Source organism: Leptinotarsa decemlineata, unplaced genomic scaffold, assembly GCF_025532065.1.
Source record: "Leptinotarsa decemlineata unplaced genomic scaffold, Ldec_3_MD MMD2_tig00000035_RagTag_RagTag, whole genome shotgun sequence".
In the NCBI taxonomy this organism is placed as follows: Eukaryota; Metazoa; Arthropoda; class Insecta; order Coleoptera; family Chrysomelidae; genus Leptinotarsa; species Leptinotarsa decemlineata.
The window spans coordinates 26823419-26842104 of NW_027412540.1; the positions used below are offsets into that span (position 1 = coordinate 26823419).

Genomic DNA, 18686 nt, shown 5'->3' on the forward strand with positions numbered 1-18686 from the left:
AATTTACCAGCAGCCAGAAGACGACGATGAAGAGGAAGAAGATGATTAAAATTATAAATTGTAGTTTTTGTACCCTTTATTCCATTTCTTTACTTTCAATAAAAATAAATGTATTCAATGATATTTTTTAATAAAAAGATTAATTCATAATTTATTTGTTTTTTTTATCATGTAAGAAGTTATAAATATTAATTAGGTTAAAATTCAAATATAATTCCTATATTTTCATTAACAATTCTAAAATTACATGGGCAGGTAAGTATTGTTAAATGAATTAATACTGAATAAAAAGTGGATAAGTTAGGAAAAAAATGATAAAATATAATATAATAGGTAATAAAAATTGACAAATATTTATAATCATTGATTTATCGATAGTTCATCAACTATATATGGCGCGTTTTCGATCGGAGGCACCGGCGCGGATGCTGTGACCGCGTGCTCTCCGCCCTCTATCTCGAAAACGGTTCACCGTATAAAAAATATTTATCAACAAAATTTGTAGAGAATTTTATATTCTACAATATTGATAATGAATACAAATGGCAAAAAACCCATAGGATATGATATATTTCCAAAAAAAGCGCAAAAAACCGATTTTTGTGACCTTTGACCTTGAAATTTAATAGTTGCTTACACCCTATCATATGTAGGTTTTGAGACAACTTTTAGGGTGTCAATATACAAGTATTTACAGACTTACAGCTGGGTATCTCGAATTCCGAGGTGAACTTACTATAATGACTGGACTATTATAGGAAACCAGATGAAGAAATAGTCAGAAGAAGATACACCAATTCAAGAAATTGTTGAAGTTGAAGTTCATGAACCTCCTAGAAGAAAACAACCACATAGGAAAGCTAAACACACAAATTATTCTTCTATTTGAATGTGATATAATTGAAGTTAGGGAGGAAATGTAATGTTTCGTCCTGTATATGTTGTTTTAGATTATTGTATGTCAAGTAGACTGTGAGTTGTCACTTTGCGGATTTAACTGAGAGATTGTTTAAAATAAACAAAGATTGGAAACTACTTCTACAATTTCAATTAATATTCCAACACGAATATTACAACCATGTATCTCAATATTATTTGAGCGGGCCTGATTCAGTTCGTTTATTTTCAACTGAAGGGTCTCCGTTTCTTTTTTTATTACTTCATTTTCATTGAATAGTTGATCGGTTTTTTTGATATATATTTTGTTGCTACAAAAATTGACAGACTCTTGAAGCAAAGCCTGTTGTTCTCGGATCTGTCGTTAGTCTGTACGGGGGACAGAATAGAAATCGATGAATAAATGAATATTTTTTGATGAATATGAAAATTCACGATATTTTTTGAACAGACCTGAGTTGTAGCGATGACCTGAAAATAATTGTAAAACAGTACACGTTGTTGTAAAACTGATGAAGAATCATCAGTTCGATAGAACTAATTAGTGTTTTAATATAACAACAAACCTCTTACTATGTATAGAACGATTAAGAGGTTTTTTCAAAACAAGTATTCTTGCCTTGAAATTAATGCTGCTACAACAAACATTTATCGCTAATTCAATTAAATAATTTGAATTCGATTACTCCACCATTCGTTTTCAAGTCTACTGCTTGGTTCGCCTCATTTAATTTTAAAATATCCAGTCGCTATGAATTAGCGATTCAAAATAGTATTCAAAAACATGATTGGAGTTCTTGAGTACCGTTGAAATCGTTAAAATTCAAGGTATTATCTTTCTGTAGACGTTCTAGTAGAGATTAGAAGGTTAGTTAATTAGTGTTTTTACCATATATGGGTTAATTTGGACAGAAATCGCACAATATGTAAGTAAATTAATATTGAATTATTTTTTATCTTCACTGTATTGAAATTTTAAGTGATGATGGAAATTTTTGTGAAGTTACCTGTACATTCGTTCTTCACGTCGTTGCCGGTTTTCTAAAAATTCTTGAACAATAATACATACAAGGTGTTCCATAAACACATGCTAATATTTAAGGAGGTAATTCTTAGACCCATTTTAAGGAAAAAACGTCCTATGGACGTATGTCCTAATCGCCTTAACTTTTGAGATACAGGGTGGCAAAGTTTTCAAAAATAATCAGTTTTTTAATAATAACTGAGATAATTTTGTAGACATCTTTGGCATATTTGGTAAATATGTTCTATGCCTCAAGGCGCATTTTCTGATGTACACACATTTTTCAAACAGTGGCATCCCTACGGGTTTCGCATTGAATATTTTTGGGGAAAAAGTACTACGCCAATGCTTTCTTTTCAAAATAAAATCGTTTTTGAAATCCTCATTTATTTTTGAGAAAATTTGATCTCCTGGTATTTCTTTGTCCGACGCATGATTTTCACTCAAAAAAATAAAAATCGACAGAAAGCAAATTAAGAAATTAGATCAATTCTAAAATGAATGAGAATCTGAAAATTGCTTCATAACGCATTACCAATTCCCTAATAATATTTGAAAACTCTTTTTCACGAAAAAGAGTTTAATTTTATTTTGTGATAGTAAGTATAAAGGAATAGCACAAATTTGTTAATTAGTAATAATACCAAAACTGACTATAAAAATTGTTGGAAGTGGCCACCTGCACTTAGTATGCATGCTTCCGCCCTTCTACGCATGGAATTACGCACCCGTTCAAATATTCCCGGCGTATTTCGTATAGTTTCACACGAAGAAACTATTCGCTCTCTTAAATCTTCTAAAGTATTAACGGGATTTTTATACACAAGAGTTTTAAGGTGACCCCATAAAAAAAATCTAAACTGTTGAGATCGGGGGATCTTGCTGGCCATTGCTGAGGTCCTCCGCGACCTATCCAACGATTAGGATAAACTGTATTTAAATGGTTTCGGACAATTACACTGAAATGAGCAGGGGCACCATCGTGCATGTATCATATTCGATTCCTTAACGCAAGTGGCACATCTTCCAATAACCCAGGTAAGTCTTCTTCTAGAAAGTGTAAATAAGAACGACCATCAAGGCATCCTGGTAGAAAAAATGAGCCTATTAGATGATCTCCTATAATTCCTGCCCATACATTAACCGAAAATTGGTGTTGGAAATGGGTTTCGGTTATTGCATGGGGATTTTCTTCAGCCCACACATGATTTTTATGAAAATTTTGAATGGCATTCCGAGAAAAATTTGCTTCGTCTGTGAACAAAATTTGTGTCTCAAACTGCGGATTTAGTGCAATACTTTGTAGATACCACTGACTGAAGTTCACACGCTATGGAAAATCTCTGGGGAGTAATGCCTGCACTCTTGAAATATGGTATACGCCAAACAATTTGATGACAAATATCCAGAGTTCTAGCGATCTTCCTCGTACTCGTCTCAGGATGTTCCTCAATTTCTTGCAGCACCGCTTCCTCAATTTCAGGAGTTCTTACTACACGAGGTCTACCTTCCGGAGTCCATTTCTTGAAACTACCAGTTTCCCCAAGTCGACGATGAATATTTGAAACGGTTCGGCTATCTGGTAAGGCACGATTAGGATATCTTTCCTGATAAATGCGCCTGGCTTCTGTTGCATTACCATCGGCAAGGCCATATACGTAATGCATTTGCGCCATTTCTGCATTCGTATAATTTACCATATTTACTGATATTCAGAAATACAGCGGACTACCAAAATAACTTCAATAACACTTCAAAATCAATCAAAACGCGCTGTGACAGTTTTTAACACCAACACCTTACTTTAAACCAACATCAATATTAGCTACTGACGTTTGTACATACAGAGAATTCGTTTTTTATTGCTATGGTGGGTACGCTGTTTTTTCTGCTTTTAATCTTTAAAAGAAATCACATATCGACAAACTCCATATTTCCAAGAGGTGCAGTAAATAAATTCTGCTACACGTCATTTATTCCAGGATAACTAAATTTATGTTTTCAAAAATTATTAAGCGGTGCTGCGTTATAACGTAATTTTAATTGAGAACAGTGCATCTGACAACAAACAAATACCTTTTAGATCCTCAATTATTTTGCAACAAATCTGATCTTTCAGTTTGCTTTCAGTCGATGCACGATACCGCATTAGATTTTTAAGGAATCTATCCTTAAGTAAAGCGATTTTTAATTTTTTGAGCGAAAACCATGCGTCGGACAAAGAAAACCCAGCAAATCAAATGTGCTCAAAAATGTATGGAGATTCAAAAAATAATTTTTAATTCAAGATAAAACAGTTGGTTAGTATTTTTTTCGCCAAAAATATACATTTCAAAACTCGTACGTACGCCACTGGCAGAGAAAATTAAGAAAATTGTACATCAGAAAATGCGCCTAGAGGCATGGAACATATGTACCAAATATGCCAAAGATGTCTACAAAATTATCTCAGTTATTATTAAAAAACTGATTATTTTTGAAAACTTTGCCACCCTGTATCTCAAAAGTTAAGGCGTTTAGGACATACGTCCATAGGACGTTTTTTCCTTAAAATGGGTCTAAGAATTACCTCCTTGAATATTAGCATGTGTTTAAGAAACACCCTGTATATGAGTTATATGTATTTTTGCAATTGCCGTTCTCATGAACTTGAGAATAGACTTTTTGATCATTCCCACATTGATTTCAATTTAAGAGCCACCGGTATACAGCTGTTTCAGCCTATTGGGCATCGTCAGTACCGGGCAGGCGGTCCTCGATTGAAGACAAAATGAGAAAAAAACCAAGAATACCAAGATAAAAATAGCTGCGTGAACGCAAGCGAAACATAAGTGGAACCACCTATTGGTGTGACACCCAAGTCGGTTGATTGGTCAAATCACCAACACTGACATAAAAACTTGGCAAGTTGACTTGGGTGTCACACCAATAGGTGGTTCCACAACAACTTTTTCGAGCCGGAAGTAGACTGGTAGAAAGTGTTTGGTTATCGATGAAGAAGTGAAAAATTCTATTAGGTACACTCTTTTAACATAAAAAACGAAATACCTACATTAAATAAAGTTTTGTCAGTTATTCGTGAAGACAGTTTTTTTCCTGATATATGGAAGATATTACATGAGCTGAATTTCACTTTTGGAAAGCAAATTGGAAAGAGCATGTTAATAAAAAAATCAGAGATTGTAGAATGGGGAAGAAACTATTTAAGAGAAATAAAGAAATCCAGAGCCCTGGGTGAATCTATTTTTTATTTGGATGAAACATGGGTCAATGAAGGTCATACCGTCTCGAAGGTTTGGCAAGATCAGAATATCAAAATTGGAAGAGAAGCCTTAATGGAAGGTTGGTCCACTGGTTTGAAAGTTCCATTTGGGAAAGGTCGTCGTCTTATCACCACTCGCATACGTAGCAGTGAAGGATTCGTAAAAGATGGATGAATGGTGTTTGAATCGAAGAAAAATGGGGATTATCATCAAGAAATGGATGCCACAGTATTCGAAGAATGTTTGCATGTTTGCATTCTTGAAATTCTTCTACTCACTTACGAACTATAACTCACTTAAAAATGCTTTAAACAGAGACAACTTCAGTCTTTGCTTCCTCAATCAAAGATTCACCAGATAAGGAGGGTGTTGGAGGGCTTTATATATTGGTCATGTTGATTTTGAAATGTAAGGTGTTGTGTTAGTATTATTACCAAATATTTGAGCTGTCACGATTTAATTTATTTCATATCCAAAACCTTCACAAAATATACCTTTCATCAATTAATAATCCTAAAAAAAAGTCATAAAAAAACAAGGATTTTCCGGAAAAATGACCAAGCAAAAACAAAATTCATCACAGAAAGAGCTTTTTGGCTCTTTCCCAAAAACCAATATCTCCTGAAGAATATAACCTTTTCAGTTCCAAACAAGGCCCAGGATGTGAAGTGTACTCCAAATCACTAAGCCTAAGGATTAAGTGGGGAATGGGAAGAAATACCAGCGTGGTCCAAACTGAACTGGCAGGTATCTCAATCGCCACAAAAGAAATAACCAGGAAAGGAATTTCTGGCAAAAAACATAACAATCTGCACTGATAGCAGACAAGCTTTATTGAACTTGAACAGACAACGTGTTACCTCAGGGCTAGTACTAGAGTGCCATCAAGATTTAGCCAAAGCATTGGTAGATGACAAATTATTCTGAGGGGGGTTAAAGTGCATGAAGGAGTAAAGGTAATTGCATTGCCGACTATTTAGCTAAGGAAGCGACTGGACTGAGAATTGTCCTACGGCCTGATGAATTCGACAATTGCGAAACTAGCCACACCCATGCTCAATCCCTAAAGAGATGGGATGGAATCAAAATATGCAATTTTGCCAGGATCACCCTGTGTGACTGGCCTAGGAGGACAATTCCTCGGGAGGATGTACAATGAATGGGTCACATGTAGCCTAAGTGCTGTCGGCCTACACTCGCCTTCCCCCTGCTCTACAGATACAGAACAGAAGCTTTCGAGTTGAAACAATATTCTTGTGAATCCAAGGCGGCAACTCCATGAGAAGTTTTTTCTGTTAGAAAATCTGAGAAAATCCAGAAAGTCGCAGGAAGCATCACTTATGCACAGTTTATTTTTATTCTCATTTTTGTACAAGTTTACGTGAAAATAGAAGTAATGTGCTCACCCTGTGTGAGGATAATGTAGGTTAGATTTTGAAAGTGATTCTTTCAATGTTTTCAACTGTGAAATGCTTTTTTTTCGACAGAAGATGATCACAAATAATGATCATTTTCACACAAATAAGCTGTCTGGTTCCAATGGAAGAGCCAAGACCAAAAAAACAAGCCAAGTTCGATCAAATGTCAGAGTTTGGGCCACGGTATTCACCAGATTTCGACCCCTGTGACTTTTTCCTGTTTCCAAGATTGTAGAAACCCATGAAGAGATGGCGTTTTGCGGTGATTGAGGAGAGAAAATACAAATCGCTGAAATTCAGCCACTCAGAACTTGTCCAGATTTTTACTACCAATAATTAAACCATTGTGGAAAATTCAAGGCATTTCGTTGAACTACTAGGGGAAATCGAAGTCAAAGAGCAGGATTAACTGATCAGTTTCGACGTGGAAAGCCTCTATACCAACGTTCCTGTCGAAGAAGCACTTACAAATCATACAGAAGAAGCTACCTGAAGATGAGGACCTGAAAGATAGAACAAACTTACCAATACAAGTAATCATGGAATTAGTAGGATGCTGTGTACGAAACTGCCACTTCTAGCTGAAGGACGAATTCTTTACGCAAGGTGAGGGACTGCCAATGGGATCGCCATTTTCACCGGTTATATCTAATATATATATGGAGTGGTTTGAAACTCTGACCATTGAAGAAGCCCACAAGAGGTCCCGAGTCTGGTTGAGATATGTTGACGACACCTTCATAATATGGAACCATGGGAATACTGAACTAGACGCCTTCCTGGAACATATTAACAGCGTGAGACCTTCCATCACTTTCACAATGGAGAAGGAAATCCACAACGAATTGCCTTTCTTAGCCGTATTGGTGAAGAGGACCGACACTAAATGGGAAACATCTGTATATCGAAAACTCACTCACACAGGACAGTATCTGAACCAGAAATCCAACCACCATCAATCGACCAAGAGGGGAATCATCAAGACTCTACTAGACCGTGCCTTCGGGCTCTGTAATACAAAGAAAGGTCTGGAGAAGGAACTAGGCATAATCAACAACCACCTTCAACGTGGTAGAACATGCTTTAGCTAGAAGACAGTAAGAGCTCCACAAGGAAGAGAAGCCTCCACAACCAGTACTTGAACTTCCCTACATCAGAGGATTATCGGAAAGGATACGAAGGAGTGGGAACACTATCCGTAACAGCCTAATGAAAACCAGGCCATCAAACGCGGACTGCGATTCCAAGAAATGCATTTACCGGACTCCGCGAGTGCGGAGAATCATACATCGGTGAAACTAAGAGGCCATTGAAAGTTCGCATTGCTGAGCACAAGAAACACACACAGCGAGGAGAAACCAGCAAATCCGGAACAGCAGAGCATGTTTGGGCTGATCGACATAATATCAAGTAGGCTCAAGCTGAAATCATCCACAAAGAAAAACACTGGTTTAGGATAAAATTCAAAGAAGCCGCGTATATTTTGTCCAACAACGCATTTAGTCAAGCTAGTGTAGAGATACGTAATATATGGAAACCTCTAATCAAGCGGAAAACGACCAACTCCCGCCAAACGGTCATCTCCCGCTAAATGCACTCGAATGGTCTATAAATAGTCGGATTTCGGAGGAATAAGTCCAGTTATCACCCGAAGACGATTGTGGATACTAACAATCGAAACGTCGTCACATAACTTGGTTTGAAACCTTCAATTTTAATTTCACAATTTTTGTTGATGATAATTTTTCATTTTCAGCTTGTATTAATATTTTAACGATTATTTTTTGGTTGTTTTTTGGTTTTATGTTATTTCTTTGTAATTTCAGTTTTTTTTTGTTCAAATAAAATCGATATTTTGGTTAATGTTTTTAATATATATCAGGAATTTCAAATCTATTTATATTATATTAGACAATGGAAGTCCGTACTGATGTAAACTTAAGATATACCAAAAACTGCATTTCAGAAGTGTTTATATCTGAGGGGACTACTTCTAAAGGGACGTTATAGAAGTTTACGAATGCATAAATAGTTTTTGAGAAAAATGAAAAATTATCGTATTTTTCCAATTGACTTCATACAAATTGACATGAAATATTGAAGACTCATTCAATTCTTTGTAAACTGTAAACTGTCATTTTCAGGGTAGATCCGGTTTCAGTTGCTGACCAGGATAATGAAACTACATTTCTACAGGCAAAGGACATTATCGAGGAAGAAAGTAAAGATTGGCCACAGATCATGGCAGTTTTGATTGGTGAGAGCTGATTCAGTAATATAACGAGTGCACGCAACAGAAATATAACATTCATGAAATAAAAAAAAAACAAATCATATGTTTGTAACATTTTTCTGTAAGAGGATTGAGTACATTTAAAAGAATCAATTGAAAAAATGTTAGCATGATTAAAAAAATAGTATTAGTAGAGAGTGGGGGAAATGGATGCTAGCAGGTAGTGGGGGCCACTAGAATTCCCATAGACAGGCACGTCAGTTATATCAGATGATTGCTATTGGCCGGTTCAGTATCAGGCTCAAAAAAGTGCTAAATCTCGCAAACAAGGTATGTACCTGAGTTTCTCATTCTTGTATCGTATTTGGAGTTTATTGAATGCATAATTTTATAATTTATTCGAAGGATCGATCGCAGCTTGAGAAATGGTTCTTATGCAGATTATGTGAAACATGTTCTTCCTTACGAATCAGTAGAGACTTGTCCTGGAAGTTTTGAGAAGAAAATTGGATTAGATGATTTAGGAAACACTTGCTACATAAATAGCATTTTTTTTCAAGTGTTATGACGAACACTTTTAAGAACAAGGTTTTAATGATGAACGAGAACGAGAATGTTCCCTACTTATTCACTAAACTCAAACACCTGTTCATGCAGCTGAAGTTTCGTAAGAATGTATCATCTTTCCCTTCAACTGATTTCCTGGAGTCTTTGAAGTCCACTAGATACTTAGATACTCGTTAGGACAACAAGAGGATTGTTCCGAATTCTTGGGGTTCTTGTTGAATATTCTTCGTGAGCAAAACAATAGCAGAATCAATACTACTGACCGCTCTGTATTGAATCCTCTATGGATTGAATGATTCCGTACAGTTTATCTCGCCTTATATTTGTAGATCTTTTGCTGGAAAAATCCTCACTTGTTTATTCTGTAATAAATGTTCAAGAGGTAGCAGAAACGTATGTGAATTTCTGAAACTTCATCCAGCGTTTCCTAATCTGACTAATAACCAGTCAATTCAATAATAACACTGATTATCTTCAAACAAGACTCAACCTCTGACGGAAGCACCAAACTCTTTCGAAGGTTCGAAATTGATGAACACTTCAATCTAGCAGACCACTATTATAATATTCATGCAGTCATTGTTCACATTTGTTCGATGAAATGGAATAAATAATTTCTCAGCTACGTCTTTTATGTTAGTTTCATTATTTAGAAACGGTTCCCATTGGAGTGAAGCGAGTCATCCACGCTTTTATTACTCCGCCATGTCCCATATTATCCCCTTCAAAAAGCGAAATTCTAACCTAAGCTAATCCGTGTACCATGTTTCACTTCTGTGGATTCCTTGTGGATTCATTTGATTCACGACGTGAACCTTGGATGTTTGTGAACTGGAGTTTCTGTCTGTGTCCACCACAGCGCATTTTAGTTCACGGAAGAACTTTATTCACAAATTTCTTTCCATCCGCCATCCAATAAATATTGTCTTGGATAAAATAATTACCGGCGTAAAATGATTCGATTAGGTTGTTTTAAAAGTTGATAGAAAAGTGACAGAGAAGCTTGTAAAAACAGGTTGCTAATATTTCTGGAGACCCACAATATACTGAGTAGCTCACAGTTTAGTTTTCAAAGATCTAAAAGCACAAATGATGCTATCTTTGTCTTCCTAGAAGAGTTAAATGTCTCAATAAAGGTGAAGTAGCTGCGGCAGTATTCTGCCACTTTTTTATGGCCTTTGATTGCCTTGATCACAGAGTGATGTTGGAAAAATTGTTCCTTTATGGGATTAAAAGAACAACCCTTAATTGGTTTCGATCTTATCTTTCGGATATAATTCAATTGGTGAAGTTGCAGAACAAAAATTTTAGTCTTTTGAAAATCACCTGTGGAGTTCCCCAAGGATCAGTGCTCGGTCCCATTTCGTTCCCTATATACGTGAATGACCTATCTTATATCGACATACAAGGAAAGTTTACAATGTTTGCAGACGATACAACTTCACTATGGCATGGAAATGTTACAGACTCTCTGATAATTACAATTGAAACTGATTTAGAGAAACTCAAATTTTGGTGTGATTCCAATTATTTATGTTTCAGTGTGAATAAAACTAACATAATTTCGTTTAAATTTTTTTCGGGAAATCTAAGCCTCCAGAAGTATGTCATCGAAAATAAGACGTGCACCAAATTCTTGGGATTATGGATTGATAATACCTTGAGTTTGATGGACACGTAAAACATTTCAACAAAAAACTTGCATCTGAAATACTTTCCCTTTCCCGGCAAAATGCCAATATACCTCTGCCAAAGCCAACTTCAACATTAACAAAAAATTTCATAATATTCGAGAGTAGGAAGAGATTCAATTATATGTACCATTTGAAATGAAAAGTATAATAGACTCAAATACATTCCGAAAACGTGCGAAGGAAAGCATATTATAATAATAATATTAAATGGGCTTTATTCATTGACATAAATTGTTTATACTGGCTTGACTTCAGATATGTTTTCAACTTTTTCCTGAAATTATATATGAAGTAGCTGGGCAGAGCATTATATTGTTTGATAGAGAAAAGCAGGCTGTCGAGTGTTATATCTTTCATAAATATAGTTTGGTTTTTTGTGAATGAGGAATTTATGTGTATTGATGAGTAGGTGGAACTGCCAGGTAACCAACCTGACTCCTCGAACTTGGGGGATATATGGTCGAATTTTCTCACACCATAAGAAAGACGAATGCAATTGTTTCGTATTTTTTGTAAGCGATTTACATCAGTTTGTATCACAGCAGGCCCGTAGATTATATCGTAATATGCTAATCTAGACAATATGAGGGTTTCGCAAAGTTTCAACTTGAATTTGGAAGTCATAATATCCCTACTTTGATAGAGTTGACGTAAGATACTGTATGAGCTACGACAAAGTGAATTTATATATTTGTGAAATCTCAGATCAGCATCTGTCCATAAGCCCAAGTTCTTGCTTTCTGTAATTGTTTGTGGTAAGTCTTGTCCAAGTTGGATTTCAATTCTTCCTTCAATTTCCCGTCTTTTGTGTTTCGGGCCAAAAAGTATCAGCTGAGATTTTTCAGGATTCAATTTCCGGTTATGGGCTATAGATAGATCCAGTAACTTATGTAGATCGCTGTTAATTTTTTCCATTGCCACCTGCCAATTACTTGGAGGAAATCGATAATATAGCTGAGTGTCATTTACATAATGATGAACTGTGAAACGATCAATTATTTTATGGAAGTCAGATATATATAGGGAGAACAGAACTGGGCCAAGGATAGAGCCCTGAGGTACTCCATAATCAACAGGTAAAGCACTAGAACATTTTCCATCCAGACATACTGAGTGAGTCCGGTTTCTGAGGTAAATTTTCAATAGATTCACAGTCCCTTCACTAAATCCGAGAAATGACATTTTCCTACACAAAATATTGTGGTCTAAGGTACCGAATGCTTTACTGTAGTCCAAGAGTACCATGGCAGTTACTTCATTATTATCAGTTGCTTTGAATAAATCTTGGGTGATGTTGACAAGAGCGGTGGTGATGCTATAGAATGTACGAAATTCAGATTGAACATTTGTTATTGAATTATTATTGTTTACAAAAGAATCTATTTGAGCTTGGAAGAATATCTTGAAGGCAGATTTTGAGTACCTGAACCCTTGAGGTCTGACTGTTTTTTTTTAATTTATTCAAGCTTCGTTAATAAAAATGTTTTTCTTTGACAATAAAGTACATTTTTGATTGATTGAGAAAGTTATCCAGGTTCTTGAAAAGATGGTAGTCGGTTGGCGAAACGTCTGGGGAGTATGGTGGGTGAGGCAGAACTCAACAATAAACAAGTTGAAACTATTTCTTTATATGAGTTCATATATTGTACATTTTCGATTTCCTGTGATGGTTCGAACTTTTTGGTCAGATCAGCCGCTGAACACCATACCATGGTCTTTTTTGTAGGTTTTCGCCATTGGAAAGACAGACAGACAGACATTTTTATTGATCATAAAATCACCAATTTACATCGGGTTGAGAAGTCATAAAATTCAAAAATACAATTGAAAAATAACATGTAGTAATCAGTAAACCCAACAACATTATTTTATTTTATTTTAACAAGCTATATAGGTCTGGTATAGGTCTGTCATCGTTATTCATAATATTACTGTGTTTACTTATTTCTACACTCTCATAGGCATCTAGTTGCCTGTTGTTGTTAATTTGTCTAACTAATCCTTATGAACTGAAGTCTATGGAATGGTTTTTTTGCAAAATATGTTGGGCGACTGCTGATTTTTCAGGTCTTCCATATTTTAAGTGTGCTATGTGTTCCTTATATTCCTTATATCTTAATTCAATAGATCTCTTTGTCTGTCCATAATATTTTGCAAAGCAGTCCTCACATTCAATTTTGTAAATTCCAGACTTTTTCGAATTCTCGACTTTGTCTTTTGGACTTCCCAAAAGGCTCTGTAGTGTATGACTTGTTTTAAAAACCACCTTCATACCTAGTTCCTTGAAAATCTTTCCAAAGTTACTCGGATATTAGTGGTATGGAACCGAGATGTATTTATTTTGGTTTTTGTTCTTTCTGAAAGTCGAGATCACGTTCATTCTTAACCTAAACTTCTTCTTCCTTATTATGTCATCTACAATACCCCTCGAGAAACTGTTAGCGGCTGCTATTTCCTGTATTCTACGTTCTTTCTTTTGTGAACCTATCATGTGTTAGAGGGAAAGTCAAAAGACGATGCACTAAAAAATTCAACACAGCACTATTGTGCTGTCCACAGTGATGTGAACTGTCAGGAATATACTTGTACGTCCTTTTTTCTTTTCTAGACAAAACGTCAAGAAATGGTAGTTGTCCCTTATTTTCTAACTCATACGTGAATTTTATTGATGGACATCTATTATTTAAAATGGAAACAATGTCGTCAATAGAAGATTTTTTGAAATTGAATATCGCGAATATCGTCCACATACCTTAGCCAAATCCTAGGAAAGTACTTCGACTTTTCTTTGGTTTCCATTTCGAGTTTCCCATTAGTTTAGCATTAGTTTCTAGTTTTAATCTTCCTCTTTGACAATGATCACTTAGTGATCGAAACACAGATTTCAAACAGATTTTTTTTAGTTGTTGCAACACGTGTAGGTGGAATTATCAGTGATTCCAGTTCATGACTTTCTAGTATGTCACATAGAATTTTTTTTGATAAACCTTCGTGGATCATTGGTGTGCAACCGCTGTCTTCTGTTGTCGTAGAGGATCCACTTTTCATCACACGTAGCGATTCGATTCAAAAAAGGATCGTTTTGGTTGCACAAAGTCAAACTAGAACAGACTTCGGGACGTGACAATTTCTGACGATCGTTCAAATCGTGAAGCATTCACTTTTCGAGCTTTTTGGCCATTCCAATACGTTTCAAACCTTCAAAAACCGCATTGTTTCTGACACCCATCCCTTTCGTCATCTCCTGCACCGTTTGTGATGGGCTAATCTCCACCAGGATCCTCAAATCGTCCTCCTAGATTTACTGTAGGTCGACCTCTTCGAGGATCATCTTAAGAGTCTAAAATCTCTACTAAAACTAACACCGAAAAGTGCATGAATATTTATTGAGATATGTGGCTGAAAACATGACATTTAAACGGACAAAACATTTGAAACAACCTAACAGAGGCATTACAACCAGCTTCAAGTTTGCTATATTCACTATTTCACTTCGAAAATTTTTTGCCAAAAAAATTATCCTATCAAATTTGTCTATTTCTAGTCATGTGTGTCGAAATAACCAATGAAACCATCATTGATAACTACCCATGGATAGTTTTCACGGGTAGTTATCACTTATGTCATGACATTTCTAAGCAACCAACACAATAAAGTTGTTTGACATTTCAGTAATTAAATTTATTTCGAAAATGTCACTTCCTCGCTTTGGTGTTCAAAATGATGCGGAAATTGACAAAATCATTGAAGAAAATACACCAAAAAATACTGTCAATAGTAAAAAATACACTTGGAAAATATTTATGGAGTTTTGTGACGCCAGAAAATATGAATTGGATGGAAATCGTACTCTCGAAGAGCTTGCATTAATACTCAAGGAATGGGCGATTAATATGAGAAAAAAGGATAGCACAGAGTTTAAGGAGGCTACTGTTAAAACCGTATGGAATACAACAAGCAAATTATTACAAGAAAAGTATTACAAGGAGTATAATATCATGCTAGACCCCTTTAAAAGTGTTGCATTCAAACAAGCGCGGAATGCACGCGACGCAGCACGAAGAAATTTACAAACAGATCCCACTAAACGCAAAACAAGCTCAGTACCATTAACTTCAAATGAAATGAGTAAAATTATAAACTTTTGGGATGAAAATACCCCTATAGGACTCCTACGCAAATTTTATCACATAGCAGCGGTGGAATTGGCTTGGAGAGGTGGTGAAGGTGCTGCTTGCTTAGTTGATTATTTTCATATCGAAAAGGACAACAATGGATCTCCAACTAATAGGATAGAATATAATCCAATTTTCAGTAAAACCTGCCAAGGGGGTTCAAAGAATTGCGCCTCTAGCAAATGGTTAGTTCAAAATAGTGATAACAATGCTTGTCCTGTCAGATTCTTCATTAAATTATTATCAAAACGAGGCACAAATATCAAGACAAATAGACTATTTTTAAGGCCAAATCGTCACTGGAAGACGGGAGGCGATAACTGGTATGACAATATGCCTCTGGGTAGAAATATAATCAACGGATGAACGAAATCTTCTGCTGAAGCAATTGGCTTGGATACGAAACAGAGGAAAATAACCAATCACTCTAATAGAGCAACTGCAGTCAGTCAACTAGCTAAGAGTGGAGTTCAAGAACAGCAATTGTTGAAAATTACTGGGCACAATAATGGAAATTCCATAAAACCTTATTTGAATATTGATCAGGAACATCATAACCAAATAATCAATGCGTGGAAACACCTATGCAGTAACCGAGGCAAATACAGCAAGATCAACGGAATATCATTATACGAATTGTTCTTTTAATAACTGTGTGTTCAATAAATAATTTTGTTCGAATTGCAAAAAATTTTCTCACCGAATATCCCTCGAACATTGATAAATAACTCATAATTTTATCACAACTTCCTCAAGCACGTTATTTTAGGTAACATCCCTCCGCCTTCGGCGTCGGGATGTTACCAAATAACGTGCTTTCGAAAACTGTGATAAAATTATTTCGTTAGTTATCAATGTCCTTGGGATATTATAGCTGATAAACATCATCTCTGTAACATAGAAACGACACGACCATAAGGAACATCACAACTAATCACATTCATTAATTTTCAGCTTGTTTATCAACTTTATCAAGTGGATTATTCATCGCCTGGCCGTCCCCATTCATAGTGAAGATCACTCAAGATAAGGACAATTACGCCATTAGTGAATATCAAGCTTCCTACTTCACCATCTGGATCAATGTAGGAATCACAGTTTTCTCTCCTTTTTTCACCATTTTCAGTATCCCCGACATTATTGGAAGGAAACGAACTCTTTTGCTAAGTGCATTCCCTCATGTCTCAGCCTGGTTGATGAAAGCATTCAGTGGAAACGTGTATGTACTCAATTTGGCGAGATTCATAGCAGGACTAGGTGATGCAATAATTTTTGCATCTCTACCTGCCTATATAGGAGAAACTACGACACCAAAAGTCAGAGGTGTGTGGGGAAATAGCTTGATTTGTTCCTTGTTTCTGGGACAGTTTCTGATGAACGTCATCGGTGCTTACTGCAGCGTCCAACATACATCTTTCATCTGCTTGACAGTTCCAGTGATATTCCTAGTATCATTTTTAAAAATGCCAGAGTCCCCTTATTTTTATCTGATGAAAGGAAGAGAGGGAGAAGCAAAGAGCGCTCTTCAACGATTAAGAGGTACCAATGCGGTTGACGGGGAATTAATGAAATTGAAAGTTGCTCTGGCAAGGCAGATGTCTGAAAATGGTACTTGGAAAGATCTTATTATGATTAGGAGTAACAGGAGAGCTCTGGCAGCTGCAGTATTTCTTCGGGTATCTCAAGTTACAGCTGGATTTTACGTTTTTGCTTCATATACTCAGTTCATTTTCGAAAAATCAGGTGGCAATGTGAGTTCTGAAGTTTCCTCCATTATTTACATCGGACTGAGTTTTGTTCTGTTCTCAGTTGGAGCCTATTTTTCAGATAAATTCGGTAGGCAGAAGTCATATATGATTTCGTTGTCTCTTTCATCTGCGGTACTCTTTTTGGAAGCCGTTTATTTCTACATAGACGCGAAACACTCAGAACTGAATATGGAATCGATCAAGTGGTTTCCTCTAGCAGGAATGCTCGTTTATATAATATTTTCTTCCTTTGGAGTGGGTATCATTCCCACTTTGATGTTGGGAGAATTATTTTCTGCAAGTGTTAAATCGAAGGGAGTTGGTGTTGTAACTACTCTCTTTGGACTTTTTCTATTTGTCGGTAATTATATATTTTACCTCATTAACTCCTACACTGGCCTCTACGGACCGTTCTTACTTTTCGGGTGCTGCACTGTCATTTCGGCTATAGTCACGAATTTCATAGTTCCCGAAACGAAAGGTAAATCTCTGGAAGAAATTCAGCAAATATTAAAGGGAAAGAAGGCTGCAATAATCTAAAAATAAAATTTTGTCATACTAGCTGTTCCATTTATTCCAATGATTTCCTAACAGTCCCTGAAATACATTTCAATTATAGGATATTCACGTTAAGAAGAGAATGACGTCACAAGATGACAAGTTACGGCGTTGCCAACATGTGCACTATTTCAAACTTTCAAATTTTTTTGTACTGTTAATTTGCTTTATTGCTATTAACCTCACTAACTAATAATTCACGCTAAAGAAGCAGTCGCTGCTATTTTCTGTGATCTATCGAAAGCTTTCGACTGTGTCAACCATGAGATCCTTCTTAATGAGTTGCAACAGTATGGCTTCAGAGGCAACACTCTCCAGTGGTTTCATTCGTACTTATCAGGTCGCAAACAGGTAGTTAAAACAACCGAGTGTTCCTCTGCTCAAACTATTAAATGTGGTGTACCACAAGTATCGATCCTTGGCCCAATTTTGTTTCTTATCTACATAAATGACTTTTAGCTTTTATAGATATAACGGCCACAATTACTCTCTTAGCTGATGACACCACTTTATTATGGCACAACAAGGACATTCCTACCCTTCAAGATGCCATCTCAGCTGACATCAACAAAATCAAAGAATGGTGCGACTGCAATAAGTTATCATTTAATATCAATAAAACTAGCATACTTACTTTCCACTGCAACTTACCTGAGATCTGCTTTGGTGACAAAATCTTAGACAAGGTACATAATTATAAATTTCTAGGGTTGAAAATTGATGATTGATAAACTGAAATTTAAAAATCACCCAATAAACTTAAGCAAGAAGCTTGCCTCAGGTTGCTATGCACTAAGAGAGATTTCTAGAGAACTAGGCTACTCCCATTCAAGAACAGCTTATTTCGCTCTAATAGATCCCCATATTAAATATAGAATTGCTTTCTGGGGAGTCTGTTCTAGAGATTTATTTCAAATGATTTTTGTGCTCCAAAAAAGGGCTGTCCGATATATGTGCAAAGCAGCTCCCAGGGATCCATGCAAGCCTCTTTTCATAGCTCACGGTATTTTAACAGTAGCTGCCCTGTTTATCTTGGAATCAATTTGCTTAATAAAAAAAATTATTCTTGTGCATCTCCCCCTTCCTCATATAATACTCTCGTAGCCACA

General features: G+C 36.0%; 1 protein-coding gene across 2 annotated transcripts; it reads left to right on the top strand.

Moving 5' to 3' along the window:
- Window positions 1–1577: 1577 nt before the first annotated feature.
- LOC111516034 (facilitated trehalose transporter Tret1) lies at window positions 1578–17580 on the top strand. Of its 2 annotated transcripts, none has more exons than XM_023172232.2 (3): window positions 1578–1725; window positions 8747–8859; window positions 16226–17580. In XM_023172232.2, the coding sequence occupies exons 2-3, from the start codon at window positions 8844–8846 to the stop codon at window positions 17557–17559; spliced, it is 1350 nt and encodes a 449-aa protein (XP_023028000.2). In that variant the 5' UTR covers window positions 1578–1725; window positions 8747–8843; the 3' UTR covers window positions 17560–17580. The 2 variants fall into 2 exon arrangements, with proteins under 2 accessions (XP_023028000.2, XP_023027994.2); XM_023172226.2 differs by having other exon boundaries at window positions 1580–1823.
- The last annotated feature ends 1106 nt before the right edge of the window (window positions 17581–18686 follow it).